The sequence below is a fragment of the Erythrolamprus reginae genome, chromosome 9, assembly GCF_031021105.1.
Source record: "Erythrolamprus reginae isolate rEryReg1 chromosome 9, rEryReg1.hap1, whole genome shotgun sequence".
NCBI lineage: Eukaryota > Metazoa > Chordata > Lepidosauria > Squamata > Dipsadidae > Erythrolamprus > Erythrolamprus reginae.
Window position 1 is genome coordinate 32,285,009 of NC_091958.1, and position 20,709 is coordinate 32,305,717.

The 20,709-nt window shown below is 48.2% G+C and overlaps 1 protein-coding gene across 4 annotated transcripts; it reads left to right on the forward strand.

Annotated features, from left to right (window-relative positions):
• Positions 1-4,126: 4,126 nt before the first annotated feature.
• SMIM22 (small integral membrane protein 22) lies at positions 4,127-18,011 on the forward strand. Of its 4 annotated transcripts, none has more exons than XM_070760732.1 (4): positions 4,127-4,461; positions 6,712-6,887; positions 14,779-14,858; positions 17,180-18,011. In XM_070760732.1, the coding sequence occupies exons 2-4, from the start codon at positions 6,752-6,754 to the stop codon at positions 17,225-17,227; spliced, it is 264 nt and encodes an 87-aa protein (XP_070616833.1). In that variant the 5' UTR covers positions 4,127-4,461; positions 6,712-6,751; the 3' UTR covers positions 17,228-18,011. The 4 variants fall into 4 exon arrangements, with proteins under 4 accessions (XP_070616833.1, XP_070616834.1, XP_070616832.1 ...); XM_070760733.1 differs by having other exon boundaries at positions 4,187-4,403; positions 6,715-6,887; XM_070760731.1 differs by having other exon boundaries at positions 4,237-4,403.
• The last annotated feature ends 2,698 nt before the right edge of the window (positions 18,012-20,709 follow it).

Sequence of the window (20,709 nt, forward strand, 5' to 3'; positions counted from 1 at the left end):
TGGCCTTCTCCAGGTCCTGTCAGCCAAGCAATGTCGGCTGGCGGACCCTAGGGGAAGGGCTGTTCTGTATCCATGGTTATGGGAGTGTCAATCATTATGCAAATTACCTATTTGTAGTTAGTTTAAAATACTAAGCGGGAAAGTACAAATGGCTGTCAAAGCGGCGCCTCCTAAAACCTGAGCCCTTTAAAACAGGGAAACCCGAGCCGTGTGATGTTACATGTTGCTACAAAATTATTTCTTTGTTACAAGTAGCGGAAAATAAAAAAAGACAAAGCATTAAGAACTCTAGCCAATTTCATACTCAAGGGGTGGGGGGAACATTCACTCCACGAAGAATTAAATCACTAAAAAGGGAAACAACTAGAACTCTCAATAATGAGAGATTGCATTTTATGGGGAGAAACAGTAGTGATTCCACCAACCTTGAGAGAGAGAGTCTTGCACACATTACCTAAGGGTCATCCGGGAATGGTTAAAATGAAGAGCTTAGTGAGAAGACACTATATCCAGGGGCATGGGGTGAGGTATCATCAGTATGCGGATGATACCCAGTTATACATCTCCACCCCATGTCCAGTCAACGAAGCAGTGGAAGTGATGTGCTGGTGCCTGGAGGCTGTTGGGGTCTGGATGGGTGTCAACAGACTCAGACTCAACCCGGATAAGACGGAGTGGCTGTGGGTTCTACCTCCCAAGGACAATTCCATCTGTCCATCCATAACCCTGGGGGGGGGATTATTGACCCCCTCAGAGAGGGTCCGCAACTTGGGCGTCCTCCTTGATCCACAGCTCACATTAGAGAAACATCTTTCAGCTGTGGCAAGGGGGGCGTTTGCCCAGGTTCGCCTGGTGCACCAGTTGCGGCTCTATTTGGACCAGGAGTCACTGCTCACAGTCACTCATGCCCTCATCACCTCGAGGTTCGACTACTGTAATGCTCTCTACATGGGGCTACCTTTGAAGAATGTTCGGAAACTTCAGATCGTGCAGAATGCAGCTGCGAGAGCAATCATGGGCTTTCCCAAATATGCCCATGTTACTCCAACACTCCGCAGTCTGCATTGGTTGCCGATCAGTTTCCGGTCACAATTCAAAGTGTTGGGTATGACCTATAAAGCCCTTCCTGGCACCGGACCAGATTATCTATGCGACCGCCTTCTGCCGCACGAATCCCAGCGACCGTTTAGGTCCCACAGAGTTAGTCTTCTCCGGGTCCCGTCGACTAAACAATGCCATCTGGCGGGACCCAGGGGGAGAGCCTTCTCTGTGGCGGCCCCGACCCTCTGGAATCAGCTCCCCCCAGAGATTAGGATTGCCCCCACCCTCCTTGCCTTTCGTGAACTCCTCAAAACCCATCTTTGTCATCAAGCTTGGGGGAACTGAGACATCTTCCCCTTGCCTATGTAGTTTCTGTGCACAACATGACTGTATGTATGTTTTTACAGTGATCCCTCGAGTTTCGCGATCTCGAGTTTCGCGAAACGACATATCGCGAGTTTTCAACCCGGAAGTAAACTCCACCATCTGCGCATGCGTGCCCTTCCACGCATGCGTAGATGGTGGAGTTTCCCCGCCGGGCAGAGGCTTCCCTGGGTCTTCCCCCTCTTGCCCTGGTAAGACAGCATCGGCGCGAGCAACGGCGTGGGCGGGCGGGCGGCACGCGCGCGGGAAACCCCACCTCCGCCTCCCAGCTGGGAAGCGGAGCCAGCAACAGCGTGGGCGGGCGGGCGGTGCGCGCGAGCCTGGGGACACCCTAGCTCTGCTTCCCAGCGCGCGCGCGTTGCTGGGGAATGCGCGCGCGCTTGGGGACTCCCTAGGTCCGCTCCCCAGCTGGGGAGGGAGTCCCCACCCCGCGCGCGTTGCTGGGGAAAGCGCGCGCGCTTGGGGACTCCCTAGGTCCGCTCCCCAGCTGGGGAGGGAGTCCCCACCGCGCGCGCGTTGCTGGGGAATGCGCGCGCGCTTGGGGACTCCCTAGGTCCGCTCCCCAGCTGGGGAGGGAGTCCCCACCCCGCGCGCGTTGCTGGGGAATGCGCGCGCGCTTGGGGACTCCCTAGGTCCGCTCCCCAGCTGGGGAGGGAGTCCCCACCCCGCGCGCGTTGCTGGGGAAAGCGCGCGCGCTTGGGGACTCCCTAGGTCCGCTCCCCAGCTGGGGAGGGAGTCCCCACCGCGCGCGCGTTGCTGGGGAAAGCGCGCGCGCTTGGGCACTCCCTAGGTCCGCTCCCCAGCTGGGGAGGGAGTCCCCACCGCGCGCGCGTTGCTGGGGAATGCGCGCGCGCTTGGGGACTCCCTAGGTCCGCTCCCCAGCTGGGGAGGGAGTCCCCACCCCGCGCGCGTTGCTGGGGAATGCGCGCGCGCTTGGGGACTCCCTAGGTCCGCTCCCCAGCTGGGGAGGGAGTCCCCACCCCGCGCGCGTTGCTGGGGAAAGCGCGCGCGCTTGGGGACTCCCTAGGTCCGCTCCCCAGCTGGGGAGCGGACCTAGGGAGTCCCCAAGCGCGCGCGCTTTCCCCAGCAACGCGCGCACGGTGGGGACTCCCTAGCTCCGCTTCCCAGCTGGGGAGCGGAGCTGGGATGTCCCCAAGCGCGCGCGCACCCCAGGCACGAGCAACGGGGTGGGCGGGCGAAGGGCGGCCGGCAGTGGAAGCAAAAACACCATCTGCGCACGCGCAGATGGTGTTTTTACTTCCGCACCGCTACTTCGCGAAAAATCGATCTTCGCGAGGGGTCCTGGAACGGAACCCTCGCGATGATCGAGGGATCACTGTATTTACTGGGTTTTTTTAGATTTTTTATATGTATAATTGCTATTTTAGATTTTAATTATTAGATTTGTGCCATTTTTAATTATTAGATTTGTGCCATTTTTAATTATTAGATCTATGTACCATTTTTTGTCACTGTTGTGAGCCGCCCTGAGTCTACGGAGAGGGGCGGCATACAAATCTAATAAATACAAATATACAAATACAAATAATTGGGTAAACAGCGAGTGGGAAAGTACAAACGGCTGTCAAAGCCGCGCCTCCTAAAACCTGAGTCCTTTAAAAAGGGAAACCCGAGCTGCGTGTTGTTACATGTTGCTACAAAATGATTCCTTTGTTACAAGCTGTGGATTCCTAATAAACGAATCTACCCAGCCCACTGCATGTTCTCTCACGACTTAAAAAGGGCCTTTTCTGTGTTGGCTCCAGTCCTTTGGAATCAACTGCCTCCAGATCTTCGCACTATGCCCACCCAGTCCTGGCCTTTCGGAAGTTGTTGAAGATACATCTTTGCTGGCAGGCTTGTGGCTGTTCAACATTCTGCTCCAGCCCATGTTATGACTGTGATGTGTATGAATGTGAGTGAGTGATTCTTAGAAAGGGGTTTTTAGGGTTGTTATTTTAGCATGTCTAGTAGATTTTAGATATTGAATTAGTCCATTTTAACTTCGATTTACTATGTTGTGTTTTTGTATTTACTCCTATGTTGTAAGCCGCCCTGTCTTTGGAGAAGAGCGACCTAGAAATTGAAAGAAAGAAGGAATGAATGAATGAAAATGAATGAAAGAAAGAAAGAAAGAAAGAAAGAAAGAAAGAAAGAATGGTTTGCCATCACTGAGCTAGAGAATGTCTAAAACAGAGTGGACTTTTAAGAAAATGATACAAGTGTGATTTGTATGGGGCATTTAGTTAAGATAAAATAGGAGATAAGAAAAACAAAGGATGAATAAAAAGATCAAGAAGATCAAGATCAAGAAAAGTGAGAAAGCATTAGGGCTGAAAATTAAAAGGCAAGAGAGAAAGAAGCGTTCAACTTGGGAAAAATTAATTTTAAAATTAAGTAGTGGAAATCCCAGAAGACAAAATTAGACATTATTATAATTTTTTCTTTTTTTTTGAAGCAATATTGTTTTAATAAAATATACCTAGAATATTTTACACATAAAGAATTTATGAATGATTGATCAAAATGTATACCTCACTGTAATATCGTAAGATTTTTAGGTATATTAATTTATGTATGATGATGGAGAAAAATAAAATAAAATAATAAAACAAAAACCTTTTGGAAGAAAAAAAAGGATGAGTGGACTTCAGTTCCCAGAATCCCCCAGCCAGCCCTGGTGAGTCTCAGGAAGACTGTTGTGTTCTTAGAGTTGTTCCGAGTTGCAGTCATCTTCAGATCCGCCTGTTCTCTTCTCTGTCTCTTTCATTCCTAGGCTAGGAGAAGAGAGGGCGGGTCTACCTTGGGCTCCCTTGTAAATCAACCTGTTGCTTAAGCAGAAACAGGAACAAGGAAGTGGAAAAAAGAAAAAGGAGAGAGAACAACAACCTATCACTATAGGCACCAGAGAGAAATAGTCCAAGAAAGAGTTGCAGATTATTTTTTTTCCTAACAAGATTTCCCAGGAGTTGAGAGTGGTGGGTAGTCGTTTAATTCCTTCCTTCCTATCCTGGGTTGGTGTGTTTCTTTTGCAAGGTAACTTCTCCAAGTCTTTTTCAATTTTGTTTTTTCTTTTGTTTCAACTTCCTTGAAGCTCTCCAAGGAAACTTTCTTCACCAGGTGTTGGAGTTTTTAAATCCTGGGGGTGGGGGTGGGGACAAAGGGGAATCCATGGAACCCCCTGGGATTGGAAAAGGGTAAAGGGAACCTGAGGAATTAATTTGAGAAAAGTGCAAGTAGGGGAGGTGCTGCAGGAGGAACTGAAAACTTGGGGAAGCGCTGGTGCGATTAGAAGAGACACAATAGTGTCTTCCAGCAGGTGAAGAGGGGGTCAAACTGCCCTCAAAAACACCTTGAGAGCAGGAGAAGAAATAACTGGGGGGAAACAAGTAAGGAGAGGTCCAACCTTAGAGCCAAGGAGACATTTCCTGAGGGTGAGAAAAATAAATCTGTTGTATGTCTGACCTCTAGGCCAGCGGTTCTCAAACTTTCTGATGCTGCAACTCGTGTTTAGAAAAATGTTAAAACAGCATACAGACTCTAAACTAAGCCAGAACTATTTCTGTTAGGCATAATACCAGAAAAATATGATTAAGGGAATGTATATATCTTGACAGCAGCAAGAATTGTGTTTGTCAACTCTAGAAGAGCAAGGAAACACAGAAGAAGACATAATTTAAAAAATACTAACAGTGGTTCTCAACCTTTCTAATGCTGTGACTCCTTAATGCAGTTCCTCATGTGTTGCCCCGAGTGGTGCGCTGCTAACCGGAATGCTAAATTGCGCTTGCCACCGCGGCTCATGAGTGCTTGGGGGCCAGTGCGATTTTGCTTCTTCACCTGTGGAGGTAGCAAAATCGTGCAGGGAGTCGCAGGTGCGCCCGTCTTTTGGCATGCGCATAAGCAAAAAAACCCTCGCTGAAACACAAGCACACCTGTGGCTCCGTGCGGATTTTGCTACCTCCATAGGTGCAGAAGCAAAATCACGCTGGCCCTGCAAGCACTTAAAAGCTGTGGCGGCGAGTACAATTTAGCGTTCCAGCTAGTAGCCCACCTCTGGATAACCCCCAACTATAAGTCTAGCACCAATTCTCCCAACAGAGCTTTAAGCTGATTGGCAGGAAGGTCAGAGGGACGCCCCCACTGTAAACGCCTGATTGGTCAGATTGTAAAACTATGTTCTGAGGCGCCAGGATAAAAGCTTTAGTTCCTACCAGGAGAAATTGGCCTTTCCCCCCCAGGGTCTTAGGCGACCCCTGTGAAACGGCCGTTCGACCCCCAAAGGGGTCCAGTCCCCCAGGTTGAGAACCCCTGCTGTTTGGAAGAGGAGATTGGACGGCCGTTTCTCTGGAGGGGCACAGCGTCTCCTGTCGGAGTGGAGGGTTGGACTTGGGCAGCGTTTCCTACTTACTGCCAGTAATGGAATGATGCAGGTGCAGCTCTGCGTCGCCGGCGTGCACATGCCCCAGTGAGGTCTTGCTTCTGCACATGTGCAGGAGGCAAAATATCGTGGGAGGATCCGCGTGTGAGAGATTTCGGTGGTTTCTTGGCTTCCATGCATGCACAAAAGTAAAAAATTGCCCAAATCTCACACACATGCATGTCCTCTCACGAGATTTTGCTTTCTGCGCATGACCAGAAACAAATCTTATTGGGGGGCATGCACATGCACACTGGCAATGCAAAGCTGTGCATGCAGCTCCATTTTTGCTACCGGTATGGAGCATGGCCCCTACCGGCTAGCAACCCATTCCTGGTTGGACTGGAAGGCCTCCGAAACACTGGGAGGCAGGCCGAGAAACAATGGTTCCAAATGAAATCAAGGGGAGAAACAACCTGGGATTAAGGAGAAACCTCTGAACAGTGGAAACAATTAACCAGTGGAACAGCTTCACACCAGAAATTGTGGGTGTTCCATCGTGGGAGGCTTTTAAGAAGAGTCTTGACGCATGATGGTGAACCTATGGCACGCTTGCCACAAGTGGCACACCAGAGCCACCTCTGCGGGCACGGGAGCCATCGCCCAGCTCTGCTCCACTGAGCATGCGCACAGCAGCCAGCTGATTTTCCAGGTCTTGGAGGCTTTGTTCTCTTGCCAGCACTCTTTTGGCATGCAGGGCTTCACCCAGGCCAGCGCTGTTTTTGGGGGGTGGCAAAATAGGGCTGTATGTTCTGCAGTCATATTTTCTGCAGTCGAGTTTCAAACAGTTTACATTTTGAATCTTATTGTGCGCTTGAATGTTATTATTGTGGTTGTGTTGATCATCTGTTTTTTCCCACTCTCAGCAGATCCGACAGAATCGCTGCCAGCGTGCAGAGGGGCAAAATGGGAACTCTGGACAAAAATGTTGCTAATGACATCAGCAAGCAGATCAACGATGCTCTCAGCCGCCTGCAAAACAAGGAGCTCTTTCAAACCACCTGGGACATCGTGGCCTTTGCCATCTTCTTCACCTTCATCGGTAGGCGGAGGGAGGAGAGGACGGCTTTGAGGGGGCAGCCAATCTGCTTCCGGGGTGGCTAATTTGCACCTTTGCAGTGCAAACATTTTTGGGGGGGTGGGGAGGTGCGAAGGCTTGGGGGCTCAGAAGAAAGATGCACTGTCCCAGACGTGTCAGCAGAAAGGTAGCAAGGAACAAGAGCAGTGAGGTCACAAATGACCTGTGGAGTCAAAGAGGCGTGAGGTGGCTCAATAAAGGGGAAAGACCAGTAGAGGGTTGCTGCCGGCGCACCGATAGGAGCCAGCAGATTGTGCAATTTGCGCACAACCACTACCTGCCAGTCCTATGGGCGCCATCTTTTATCTTCAATTTTTTGTATTTTTTCCTTCATGCGCATGCGCAGAAGCAAACTCTTGTGAGAGGATACACGCATGAGAGAGAAACTTTGGCAATTTTTTGCTTCCACAGAGGAGCAAAAAATTGGCTGAAATGTCACTCACGCACACACATTCCCTGACAAGATTTCAGCATGGGGGTGCACGCATGCACAGAAGCAAAATCACACTGGGAGTGTACGCATGCGCATAGCTCACTCACACACACAAGACAAATGAAGCTGCACGCACAGCACACTGGTAAGAGCAGGGAAGAGCCATCCACCCCTGGGAAAGACCCTGTGGAAACCCAAAGTTTTCTACTCTTCTACACGCTGGCCATAAAGCATACTGTGTGGTCTGATTCTCCAGCAGTGTCTCAGTATCTGTAGCTTCTTCGTCTAGGTATGTCTGACCCAGGAGTGGGTTCCTTTTACCTTGGGCTATCGGTGCACATTGCAATGTTTCGTCCCCTTGCATGATTTTACTTGTGCGCATGCGCAGAGGGAGGTCTCAGCCGGAAATTCATCCAAAATTAGGGGGGGATATGGTGGCCTGCACACAGCACTGGAGCCGTCGCGCCAAAATTACATCATCAGAGGGGGCCACTACTGGAGCGCCTGCACCAGACTGCACTGACAGGAACCCACCCCTTGTCTATTCAAATGAAGAGAAGGGCTACAGGTGACATGACAGCAGCCTTCCAATATCTGAGGGGTGGGCACAGAGGAGAGGGGGACGGCGGGGGGTGGCTATCAGGTTGATAATGAAGATGTTCAGATTCTGTAAAGCAGAGGTCCCCAACCTTTTTTGCACCAGGGACCGGCTTTAAGCTAGACCAGTTTTCCATGGCCCGGTGTGTGTGTGTGTGTGGGGGGGGGCTTTGGTCATATGGGGGTGGGGTTCATTTCCTTCATTTCCTCTTTCTCTCATTCCCTCTTTCTATCCTTTCTATCTCTCACTCTTTCCTTCTCTCCCTCCCTTTCTCTCTCTTTCCTTTCTCTCATTCACTCTTTGTCTCCTGGGGCTGCCTGCGCCTGCCCTGCACCCCTCACCGCAGAGGGAAAGCATTTGGTATCGGCACCGCCAACCCCCCCTCCACGAGCAGCAAAAGCCTAAGCGGCGGGGTGCGCCCTTTGCATTTCGGCATTGGCGCTCTCCCCTCGAGCAGCAAAAGCCTCAGCGATGGAGCCGAAAGGCAAACGACGCGATCCGTCGCTGAGGCTTTTGCTGCTCCTGGAGGGGAGAGCGCCAATGCCGAAATGCAAAGGGCACACCCCGCCGCTTAGGCTTTTGCTGCTCCTGGAGGGGGGGAGGATTTAATCCTCCCCGCCCCCCCGGCAGCCAAACCTCGCTGAGGCTTTCGGCATTGGCGCCCACCCCTTCAGAAGCAACAAAAGCCTAGGTGGCGGGGCGCGCCGTTTGCCTTTTGGCATCGGCGCCCCCCCTCCACGGGCAGCAAGAGGCTAGGCCGCTTGCCTTTTGGAAGCCCGTGGTCGCCCCCCCCCCCGGACGCTTAGAGGCCTAGCGCCGGCTGTGCCACTAGGCCTGTTAACTTTCCACGGCCACCGGTCGTGGCCCCCAACCCCAGTGCCCCACCCCACGGACGGTTAGAGGAGAGGCCCGGCAGCGAGCTGCACTGCCAGGCCCAGCCCCCCCCCCTCCCGGACGATTTTCTTACCTTACTCGCCGGCTGCTAAACAATGTTTGGCTGCCGAGGGGCGGGGAGGAGAAAATCTGGGATTTAAGGGGCAGGGAAGAAAGCGGGCCTGCAATTGGCCCCTTTGTTTCCTGCCTTTCCTAAAGGAACTGTTGCTGCCCTATGTTTGTAGAGCAGCAACACTTCTCATTTCAAATTCCAGCGCCAGTCAGTGGCTGAAAAACCCCAACGGCCTGGTCCTGGTCCGCGGACCGGCGGTTGGGGACCTCTGCTGTAAAGAGTGCAGAGAGCAACCAGGACAATGAGGGGACTGGAGGCTATAACATACGATTAACAGTTGCAGGACCTGGGCATGGTAGGTCTGGTGAAGAGGAAGACCAGGGGAGGCAGGAGAGCACTCTTCTAATATTTGAAGGCCTGCCACAGAGAGGAGGGGAGATCAAGCTATTTTCCAAAGCACCCGAAGGCCAGAAAAGGAATATTGGAAGGAGATTCAACCAGGAAATAAGGGGAGATTTTCTGACAGTGAGAACAATCAACCAATGGAACAGATGTTGCCTTCAGAAGTTGTGGGAGCTTCATCAATTGGAGGGTTTAAGTAGAGAGACAGTCACTTATCTAAAATGGTACTCGTTCTTCTGCTTGTGCAGGGGGCTGGACTAGAAGACCTCTAAAGTCTCTTCCAGCTCTATTCTATTCTAACTTTGCCCTTTCTATTCTAACCACTATATTGTAAGATGGCGGCAAGCATAAACACACTCTCTCTCTCCGAAACCATATACAGTGGTCCCTCGACTTGCGCGTTCTCGATTAGCGCGAAACGCTGCAACGCGGTTTTTCAAAAAATATTATTTAAAAAATAAAATATTAAAATATTATTTAAAAAAAAAATTTTTTTTTTAAAAAATTTTTTTTAAAAAAATTTTTTTTTTATTCTGTTCCCTGAATGGAGACCGCCGGCCGCTCAATCGGGCCGGCAGGGAACAGAATGGAGCCTTCCGCGGCGGGGCTGGTAAGGGGGGGAGCCGAGGGGGGAGCCGAGCCCAGCCCCGTGGCATTCGCTTTCCTCCCGCGGGCAGCCGACTGATCGTGGGCTCCTTCGCAACCTCGGAGAGCTTCCTGGTTTTCGTGAGCTTTCATGCCCCGGAAGCTCTCCGAGGTTGCGAAGGAGCCCACAATCAGTCTCGGCTGCGGGTGGGAGGAAGGCGAATCCCCCGTGGGCTCCGTTACATTTTCCGCTGCCAGCCAGGCCATGCTGGCGGCAGCGGAACAATCGCTGGGTGGAAGGCGTGCTCGGCTCTGCCGCTCCAGCCGCTTTCGGCCGAGCCTCCCCGGCCAAGCAGCCAGGGAAGTCGAGCCAGGCGTGGCGGCGGCAGCGCTGCTTCTCCGGTCGCCCGGTCCTCTCCTGCCTCCTGCGCCGATGTTCCCCGCTGCGACGGAAGGCAGTCGCTTGGCTAGGGAGGCTCGGCCGAAAGCGGCTGGAGCGGCAGAGCCGAGCACGCCTTCCACCCAGGGAGTCCTGCCCTTTCATTCCCGCCGACCACAGGGGCGAGGGGTGGGGATGAAGGGGCAGGACTTCCCGGGCGGAAGGCGTGCTCGGCTCTGCCGCTCCAGCCGCTTTCGGCCGAGCCTCCCTAGCCAAGCGACTGCCTTCCGTCGCAGCGGGGAACATCGGCGCAGGCCGCCGCCACGCCTGGCTCGACTTCCCTGGCTGCTCGGCCGAAAGGGGCTGGAGCGGCAGAGCCGAGCATGCCTTCCGCCCGGGAAGTCCTGCCCCTTCATCCCCACCCCTCGCCCCTGTGGCCGGCTCATCCAGGGGGGCGTGTGTGGACTGGCAAGCGGCAAGCGGGAAGACCAAGGGAAGGTTCCTTCAGCCGCCCAACACCTGATCCGCTCCGCAGCGCGGCAGCAGCGAGGAGCCGAAGATGGGGTTTCCCCTTTGCCTTTACCCCATCTTCGGCTCCTCGCTGCTTCCGCGCTGCGGAGCAGATCAGCTGTTGGGCGGCTGAAGGAACCTCCCCTTGGTCTTCCCCGCCGCCCACACGCAAACTCCACCATCTGCGCATGTGCGGCCATGAAAAAAATGGCGCACATGCGCAGATGGTGGTTTTACTTCCGCATCCAATATAACGCGGAAATCGGTTAGCGCGGGAGGTCTTGGAACGTAACCCCCGCGCTAACCAAGAGATCACTGTATATATGTTTTCATAGATTTTCACGGGTACAGGTATGAAGGTCTTGGTATATTCGGGTTTCTTCCTGTGTAGGTTTCAGAGATTTCTGGCGACGTTTTGACGAGGTCCCACTCGTCATCTTCAGGCTGGTGCTTTTGTCCTTGTGCCAGGGCAAACACTAATTAGCATACATCAATTACATCAATGACCTCAGGTGTTACCCCACTGACTCAGCAGGAAGCTCAGGCAGCTCAGGTCTCACTGTGTTCGCCCTGGCACAAGGACAAAAGCACCAGCCTGAAGATGATGAGTGGGCCCTCGTCGAAACGTCACCAGGAATCTCTGAAACCTACACGGGAAGAAACCTAAATATGCCAGAGAGGGATATACATCCATCCATCCATCCATCCATCCATCCATCCATACATACATACATACATACACATATATGCATATGCATATACATATACATATACATAAACATATACATAAACATATACATATAATATACATAGACATAAACATATACATAGACATATGCATATACCGTATATACTCGAGTTTAAGTTGACCCGATTATAAGCTGAGGCACCTACTTTTGCCACAAAAACTGGGAAAACTTATTGACTCGAATATAAGCCCAGGGTGGAAAATACAGTGGCTACTGGTAACTTATAAAAATGGAATATTCTTCTATTGTAGCTTCTTAAAATTATTTTTGTAGGAGCATTAAAAAAACATATGAAGAACAGTTGCGGGAACTGGGTATATCTAGTTTAATGAAAAAAGGGACCAGGGGAGACATGATAGCATTCTTCCAATATCTCAGGGTTTGCCGCAAAGAAGGAGTCAGGCTATTCTCTAAAGCAGTGGTCCCCAACGTTTTTTCCACCAGGGACCAGTTTCAGCAAGACAATTTTTCTATGACCCAGTGGGGGGGAAAGGGGCGTGGTTGGGGGCGGGATTAAGCAGGGTGCTGGTCCTCCCCGCCCCTCTTTCCTGCCATCGTCCTGTGGCCGGCAGAACCTGCCTCCCAAGCCCTCTTGCCCAGCGGGAGCTAAGCGCTGGAGATAGGGGGTCAGGCTGGCCCTCCTGCCTCCCCCCAGCCAAAAACGCAAAAGCGCCCCACGGCAGAAGCCAAAAGAGGCTTGAGCCTCTCGGTCCTTCCCGCCCCTCTGTCCCATCCATCATCCTGTGGCCGGCAGAACCTGCCTCCCGAGGCCTCTTGCCCGGCAGGAGGCGAAGCGCTGGAGGGAGGGGGTGGCGGCATGAGGGCCGGCAGCTGCTGACTCCATGGACCGGTGCAACATGCCCCGCGGCCCGGTACTGGTCCGCGGCCCGGTGGTTGGGGACCCCTGCTCTAAAGCACCTGACGGCAGAACAAGAAGCAATGGGTGGAAACTAAAAAAGGAGAGAAGCAACTTAGAACTAAGGAGAAAATTCCTGACAGAACAATGAATTTGTGGAACAGAAGTTGTGAATGCTCCAACACTAGAAGTTTTTAAGAAGATGTTGGATACTCATTTGTCTGAAGTTTCCTGCCTAGGCAAGGGATTGGATTAGAAGACCTCCAAGGTCCCTTCCAACTCTGTTGTTGTTGTTGTTGTTGTTGTTATTATTATTATTATTATGTAACTTTTTTCCTTCCAAAATGTTTTTTGTTTCTTGCACCTTTCTTCCTCCCCTTCTAAAATCTTTTTTTAAATTCCAAAAACCTCTTAAAATATCTTTAGGAATGTTATCTTAATATTAAAACCTGTTATCTTAATCTTCATTACAATATCATTAAAGTTTTCTTAATAATTGGGATTTCATTTATTCTTTCAAAACAATTACTTAAATCAAACTTCCATATGATAAATATTTTCCATTTAAAACATATTTCATAAGTTAAAATCATTACTATCTCAATAGATCAGTAAATAACAATTGGGGGTTACTCCATCATTAATTGTAAAATCTTTCTTCTACATGATATTTATCTTGCATAAGGAGAAACCATACTCTAAAAAAAGGTAAATCTATTCATATTAATTATGTAGAACAAATGATTAATGACAAAATTCATACTATTATATTATCCTAACCTTTGTATTATTTTAAACAAGTTAGCATTAACAATCCTCTTGGGTAGGATAAGTATAGTTGGAAGAAAAAGTTTAATGACAGAGTTATTCCCACTTGAAGCAACATTTTCTTACAAAATAACCTGTTACTAGAAATTAATCAAATTTAAATGGGTAACTTACATTTTATTTACTTGTAAAATATTGTTGCTGGCTTGATCAGAAGAGAAAGCCATGGTTCCTTCCTTCTGAAAGTCTCTTCAACCCTCCTGCCCCTTCCCCCAGTGCTTCCTGTAGAGGAGGAGCTGTGATTGGTTCAGCCTGCTGCTAATCAGACAGCTCTCTCAGTGCCTCCTTTCTGTGTAGAGGAGGAACTATGACTGGTTCAGCCTGCTGCCAATCAGGCAGCTGAGGGGTGTTGCCGGCTGGACTGTAACAAGAGCAGAAAGAAAAAAAACCTCGTGTGGCCAGAGCCATGAGGCTTCCTCCCTTCCTGCTGCCTTTCACATCAGAATGGTGGAGCTTTGGAGCAGTTTTAAGGTCAATGAAAGTCAGTGACTCTAATATAAATTGAGGTTGGATATTTCAGCACATTTTTTGTGCTGAAAATCTCGACTTATACTCGACTTTATACAGTACATATACAATAAACATATATATATATATATATATATATATATATATATATATATATATACACACACACACACACACATACATACATACATACATACATACATACATATACATATACATATACATACATACATACATACATACACAGGAAGAAAACCGAATATGCCAAGACCTTCATACCTGTACCCGTGAAAATCTATGAACATATATATATGTTTTCGTAGATTTTCACGGGTACAGGTATGAAGGTCTTGGCATATTCGGGTTTCTTCCCGTGTAGGATTTAGAGATTTCTGGTGACGTTTTGACGAGGTCCCACTCGTCATCTTCAGGTTGGTGCTTCTGTCCTTGTTCTAGGGTGTGTGTCCTGTGTTCGCCCTAGAACAAGGACAGAAGCACCAACCTGAAGATGATGAGTGGGATCTCATCGAAATGTCACCAGAAATCTCTAAATCCTACACGGGAAGAAACCCAAATATGCCAAGACCTTCATATATGTATATATATCCTCATCAGTGCATGCATGAACATTTTTTAAAAAAAAATTAAGCAGAAAAAAGATGGCAATGCCATGCACAGTGCCAAATCTCAACTTCTGCGAATGCTCAGGATAATTTTTCTAAAAAAAATTTATAATAATAATAAAAAGATGGTGACACCCACAGACTGGCACCATCTGATCCAGTTTTGTGATGTCTCCAGCGAGTCGCTACCAGTTCAGTTTGAACCGGGACGAACCCACCCCTGGCTTAATATGCATGGTGGAGAACACCAGGACGATGGCACTGTGTCCGATATTTTAAAAAGAAATGAATAAACAGATATTTGTTTAAAAAAGATGAAAGTGGACAGCCATTTGTCTGGAAAGGGATGGGGATACCTCTGGCATCCAAGATCTGTTCAAACCCTGTAATTCTATGTTCTGTGTAACGGAAACCAGGATGGGAGAAAAGCCATCCTGGTTTTGGATTGGTCATAATTTTTTTTTAATCCCCATACCAGGGATGGTTCTCTTGCTGGGCCTCCTGGCATTGATCCGGTGTTGCTGCTGTGATTGTGATGCTCCTAGTTCGTACAAGAAGGTAAGCAGCTTCAACAAGGTTGTGGCCTCACCTTGCATATTGAATGATGAGCCAGATTCAGGCCTCTAGCTTAACAGGAAGGCTGCTATCTTTCCCTCCCTCCCTCGTTCTCCCCTCCCTCCGTGTGTGTGTGTGTATGTGTGTGTGTGTGTGAGAGAGAGAACAGGGAGTCTTCCTTCACTGTGTGTGTGTTCAAGCAGTTTGGTCCATCGGTCCATCAGAGATGCTTGATTCAAGCAGAGATGCTTGAATTCCTCCTGGATCCACAGCTAAATCTTGAACACCAGCTTTCAGCTGTGGCGAGGGGACCTTTGCCCAGGTTCGCCTGGGCTACCAGATACGGCCCTATTTGGACCAGGAGGCCTTGCGCAGTCACTCAGGCCCTCATTACCTCCTGTCTTGATTATTGCAATGCGCTCTACATGGAGCTGCCTTTGAAGAGTGTTTGGAGACTGCAAATGCAGCCGCACGAGCTGTAATGGGTGTACTTTGGTACGCCCATATAACACCAACACTGTGTGTGCTGCACTGGCTACCGATTAGTCTCCAGACACAATTCAAGGTATTCGTTATCACCTATAAAGCCCTACCTGTCTCAGGAGGTCTGACTGTTTACGGGACCGTCTCCTGCCACATATCTCCCTGAGGCCTATTAGATCGCACAGAATCAGCCTCGTCCAGGTCCTGTCAACTAAAGGACCACGGGGGAGGGCCTTTTCTGTTGCCGCCCCGGCTCTATGGAACCAACTCCTCACCAATGTTCGCACTGCTCCCACTCTACTGGCCTTTCGAAAAGCTATGAAAACCTGGCTTTGTCGACAGGCCTGGGGTCCATGAATTTTAACACCAGATGTGCCCAAATTATGTTTGTTTGTTAGTGTTGTGATTGGCTCTGGGCCAACTTCTGCAACTTGGGACTTTGGAGGTTGCAAATAGGGGAGGGGAATTCTTGGGTTCACAGAGAGATGTGTTATTGCCAGCAGATTCTGATAGTGAAGATTCATTGCCAAGGTCAGACGGTGGGGGAGGGGAATCAGACGGAGAGATGGGTACAGCCAGTTCAACAGTTAATGCTCCCATTAGTGAGACGTCAGACTCGGAGGATCCACTGGTAGATGCCCGTATGTGCAGGTCCATGGCAAGAAGGGACCAGCTGTGCAGGTATCATCGAAGATAAGGGAGAACACCTGTTGCTGAGGCAATTAGGTTAATGGGTTTGGTGATAAATTACGGGTGTTGTGAGTGCACGTGCGGGCGTTTATCTGTTTGGAGACTATTGCTAATGTTTGGATTATTCCAGGACTTCTACTGACTTTTTGGTCAGTAGAGTTAACTTACTCTTATGGACTCATAGAAAGGGGTGGCTGTGAGGATTCACAGCTGCCTTAATTGCTCTTTTGTTTTTGCTTTTGGCCGCATGCCAGAACTGTTATCTGGGTGAGAGAAATTTGGGTCTCCTTAAAGTGTATGCTTTCAAAACTGTTTCAGATAAACTATTTTCATTTTCTTCTGTGCTGGTGTGCGTGTGTTTGAATTAGCATTCCTAACTCACTGGGGACTATTAGTGAAGAGCCCACCATAACAGTTAGATTGGTTTTGGGGGTTTATAGTGGGTTCTTAGGGTCATGGGGCTTTATTTATTGTACTTGTTCGGCTTATTTTTTATTATTGTATTGTTTTTATTATTGTAAGCCGACCCAAGTCCTACAAGATTGGGTGGCATAGAAGCCGAATGAATTAAATTAAATTAAATTAAGCATCTCTGTATGGAGCAGAGATGAAAATGTACAGACCCAAGATTGATTGATTGATTGACATTTCTATGCCGCCCTTCTCCTGAGACTTTGGGCAGCTTACATGTTACAAACCTAATAAATTTATATTCTAAAAATACCATAGTTAAAAATTAGATAACCAGATTCATACATCAAGTTATCCTTTCCAATGCCAACGTCCCAACTTGATGCACTTTAGGGGGATGAACTTCATCCCCCTAAAGTGCATCATTAATTTGTTTTGGACAGTGAGATGGGTAGCATACAAATTTATTTATTTTTTAAAAATGTGTCAGTTCTTCCCCCCCCCCCCCTCCATATAAAGTGTGACAGTTCAAGGAGGGTGCAGCACAGCTTCAACAATGACAGAGGACCCTGGGGAACAAAATTTGTCAGTGGGGCAAATTTGCCTTTTCTAACAATATCAATTCTGGAATCAAACTGAGGTTTAGCCTAGGAGTGAATAAACTCAATTCCCATTGGGCAAATTTGTTATATAATACTCTTATTTTCTGATATTCTAATTTTGACACTCTTCCATTACAGATCAAGAAAGGAAAAGTTGGTGTTGATAATATGGGCATGGAGCCTTAGACTCCATTATGGACAATCGCCTGGGTCCCCGGCTTTACTGATTTTCCTCTGCTGTGCTGGAATTTATTGTAAGAAATCTGATTTCTTCTGGGAGGAACTGTGGGACAGGTGAGCCATCAAGAGGCTTAGATGCTCATACGAAGAGTCTTACTTCGTGTCTGTCTGCCATAAGCTGGGGTGAACAATTCAACCATTCTCACCGTTGCCAACTCTTGGTTTGCTTCTGATCATTAGTAATAAGGGCTAACTAAATACATAATCCATGAACAATGATAACACTCTTTTGTTTGCAAACTCTTCACTTGTGGTCTTCCCAATTGGGTTTGTTAGCTTGTGCTTTAAAAATGGAGCATCGATCACAAGGTGTCAACTTTGGCCATCTTATGCCTACCAAGTGCTGAGAGGAAAAAAAAAAGACTAATAATCCAACCAAGCCTATTGAGATGTTTAGATTGTCATAAATTGAATTTCTCTAAAGAAACAGCCCAGAATTTTTAACAGCTTTGTACAGCTTGATCTGCTTTGTAATGCTGAAAATGTTTTTTATCAGTTCAGGATGCTTTGTACCAGGGGGTATCCACAAAGATGTGTGGATTTCAACTCCCAGAATTCCCCAGCCAGAGATGAAGTCGGCAAGCCTTAAAAAGCTGCCAAGATTGAACCCCACTTCTTGTTCTAATATCTCAGATGTAAATTGCAATCTCTTATTATGAATCTCTTATTGTGAATTTATTGTTGTGTTGTGGCACATTCTAATTGTTGAATAAATTTAATGGCTATATAAGTGGTTGAATAAAGGAGCTTGTTTTGATGTTCTCCTTCTACCCAAAATTTAATAGACCCAACAGAGGACAGGGAAAATCTGCTTTTTTTTTTTGCACAAGATTAAAAAACACCATCCGTTATTATCTAGAAAATGCATATTTGTGTTGCCATCCTCTAGCAAAGCTGACAGCAGACAGTGAGGAGGTTGGGGAAGAACATGGGCCAGTCCTGGAGTCTAGGGAGGGTTCTGAGCAGTGCTCTGCATCAGAGGCAGAGAGGGGACAGGGCCCTCCAGAGGTTATCAGCTGCCTTTGGAGTCAGACATCAGCGAGGCAGATGAACAGCTGGAGCCTGTTCCCAGTGTGCACATGGGCAGAGGTGCCAGACGAAGGGAACAGCTGAGGAACAAAGGTCAACTTGGGAGTAAGGTCACAGGTGGACGATGAATGGCCCCTCCCATAGGGAATAAAAGAAGAGCGAAAGTTGGAGTGTGCTTTTGCAGGAAACAATTTGCTTGTCCAGTTAGTTCAAACAAACTCAGCACCAAGTAGAAAGTCTGACAGATTTCTCACCAGCCTCGCCGATAACTTTCTAACTCAAAAAGTGGAAACAGGAACCAGAGGGGCTGCAATACTAGACCTAATTTTAACAAACAGGGAAGAAATGATAGAGGGAATAGAAGGAGAAGGGACGCTAGGTGAGAGTGACCATATCATCCTAAAATTCAACATTGTGCAATCACTAACTACAACACCCAACTCAATTACAGTCCCAGACTTCAGAAAAGTGGACTTTTACAAGCTCAGAGCGTGGACTTTTACAAGCTCAGAGCGAACCTAAAGAATAAACCCACATAGGAAGCCTGGGAAGCCCTAAAGAACACTATCACTGAGGCCCAAAACAATTCAATCCCCACAAAAAAGAAAAGCAGAAAAACTAAAATTAAACCAGCATGGCTAAACAAGGTCCTCGCAGACAACGTAAAAGAAAAAAAAGCCAAATACAATAAATGGAAAGAAGGACTCATAACCAAGATAGAATATCAGCAAACAGCCAGAACCTGCAAGCAAAACATAAGAACAGCAAAAGCTCAACACGAACAGCACCTCGCAATGAAAATTAACAACAATAAAAAAAGCTTCCACCACATAAACAACAAGAAAAAAGTTAAGGAAACAGTCACCAGACTAAAAAACAAAGATGGTAACGAAATCACCGACAACAGAGACAAAGCACAGCTGCTCAATGCCTACTTTACATCAGTCTTCACACATAAAGGAACTACCAACTAACCAACCTACAACCTAACTGCAACTAACAGCCCCGGAACTGAACTCAGCGCAGACAAAGCTACCATTAGGGACTACCTACGGGAGCTCAACAAGTTCAAATCACTGGGACCTGACGGACTCCACCCCAGAGTCCTAAAAGAACTGGTAGACACCATAGCGGAATCTCTTCTCCTCATCTACCAAAAATCTTGGGCCACTGGAGACCTACCAGATGACTGCAAACGAGTGGACGCAGTTCCCATCCACAAAAAAGGTAAAAAGATGGATCCAAGCAACTACAGACCTATCAGTCTGACTTCAATACCTGGAAAAATACTGGAGAAAATAATAAAAAAACAGCTTTGCCACTACCTGGAAACAAACAAGATAATATCTAACAGCCAACACGGGTTTGTCAGAAACAAATCATGCCAAACCAATCTCATATCCTTTTTCAACACCATAACCAAATCAATAGACCAGCACAACATGGTGGACCTCATTTACTTAGACTTCAGCAAAGCTTTCAACAAAGTCGACCACTATCTCCTAATCAATAAATTTTTAAAAAGCGGAGTAGACTAATAGTTGGCTGACCAACCGCACCCAACGAGTTGTCCTCAACGGTTCCAAATCCACATGGAAGAACATAGGCAGTGGGGTACCACAGGGTTCTGTCCTGGGCCCTGTGCTCTTCAACATTTTCATCAACGACTTGGACGAGGGAATAGAAGGGCAACTGATCAAATTCGCAGACGACACCAAGCTGGCGGGGGTAGCCAATACCCTAGAAGACAGGCTAAAATTACAGAAAGACTTAGACAGACTAACACAGTGGGCCCATACCAACAAAATGTTTAACATAGACAAGACCAAAGTCCTTCACCTAGGCAGAAAAAACCCTGGACACACATACAACCCCTTAGCAGTAGCGACTGCGAAAGAGACCTCGGAGTCTTGGTGGATAATCAACTAAACATGAGCCAACAATGTGCAGCAGCAGCTAAAAAAGCCAACACAATCCTAAGCTGCATCAACAGGGGAATACACTCCAAGACCAGGGAAGTCTTAATACCACTCTACTACGCCCTGGTCCGACCACACCTGGAGTACTGTATTCAGTTCTGGTCACCACAATTCAAAAGAGACATTGAAACTCTGGAGAAGGTGCAAAAAAGAGCAACCAAGATGATTAAGGGACTGGAAACCAAGACTTACGAAGAGAGACTGAAGGAACTGGGCATGGATAGCCTAGAGAAAAGGAGGGCCAGAGCGGACATGATAGCAGTCTACAAGTATACGAGGGGATGTCACAGAGAGGAGGGGATCACTTTATTCTCCAGGGCACCAGAGGGCCGGGCGAGGAACAACGGCTGGAAGCTGACCAAGAGAGATTCAACATGGAGATAAGGAGGAACTTCCTGACGGCCAGAGCGATCAACCAAT

Coding starts and splice junctions, on each gene's coding strand:
- SMIM22 (XM_070760732.1), top strand. CDS start 6,752: ATGGGAACTCTGGACAAAAATGTTGCTAATGACATCAGCAAGCAGATC. Junction 6,888..14,778: donor CATCTTCTTCACCTTCATCG/GTAGGCGGAGGG, acceptor TCCCCATACCAG/GGATGGTTCTCTTGCTGGGC. Junction 14,859..17,179: donor CTCCTAGTTCGTACAAGAAG/GTAAGCAGCTTC, acceptor CTTCCATTACAG/ATCAAGAAAGGAAAAGTTGG.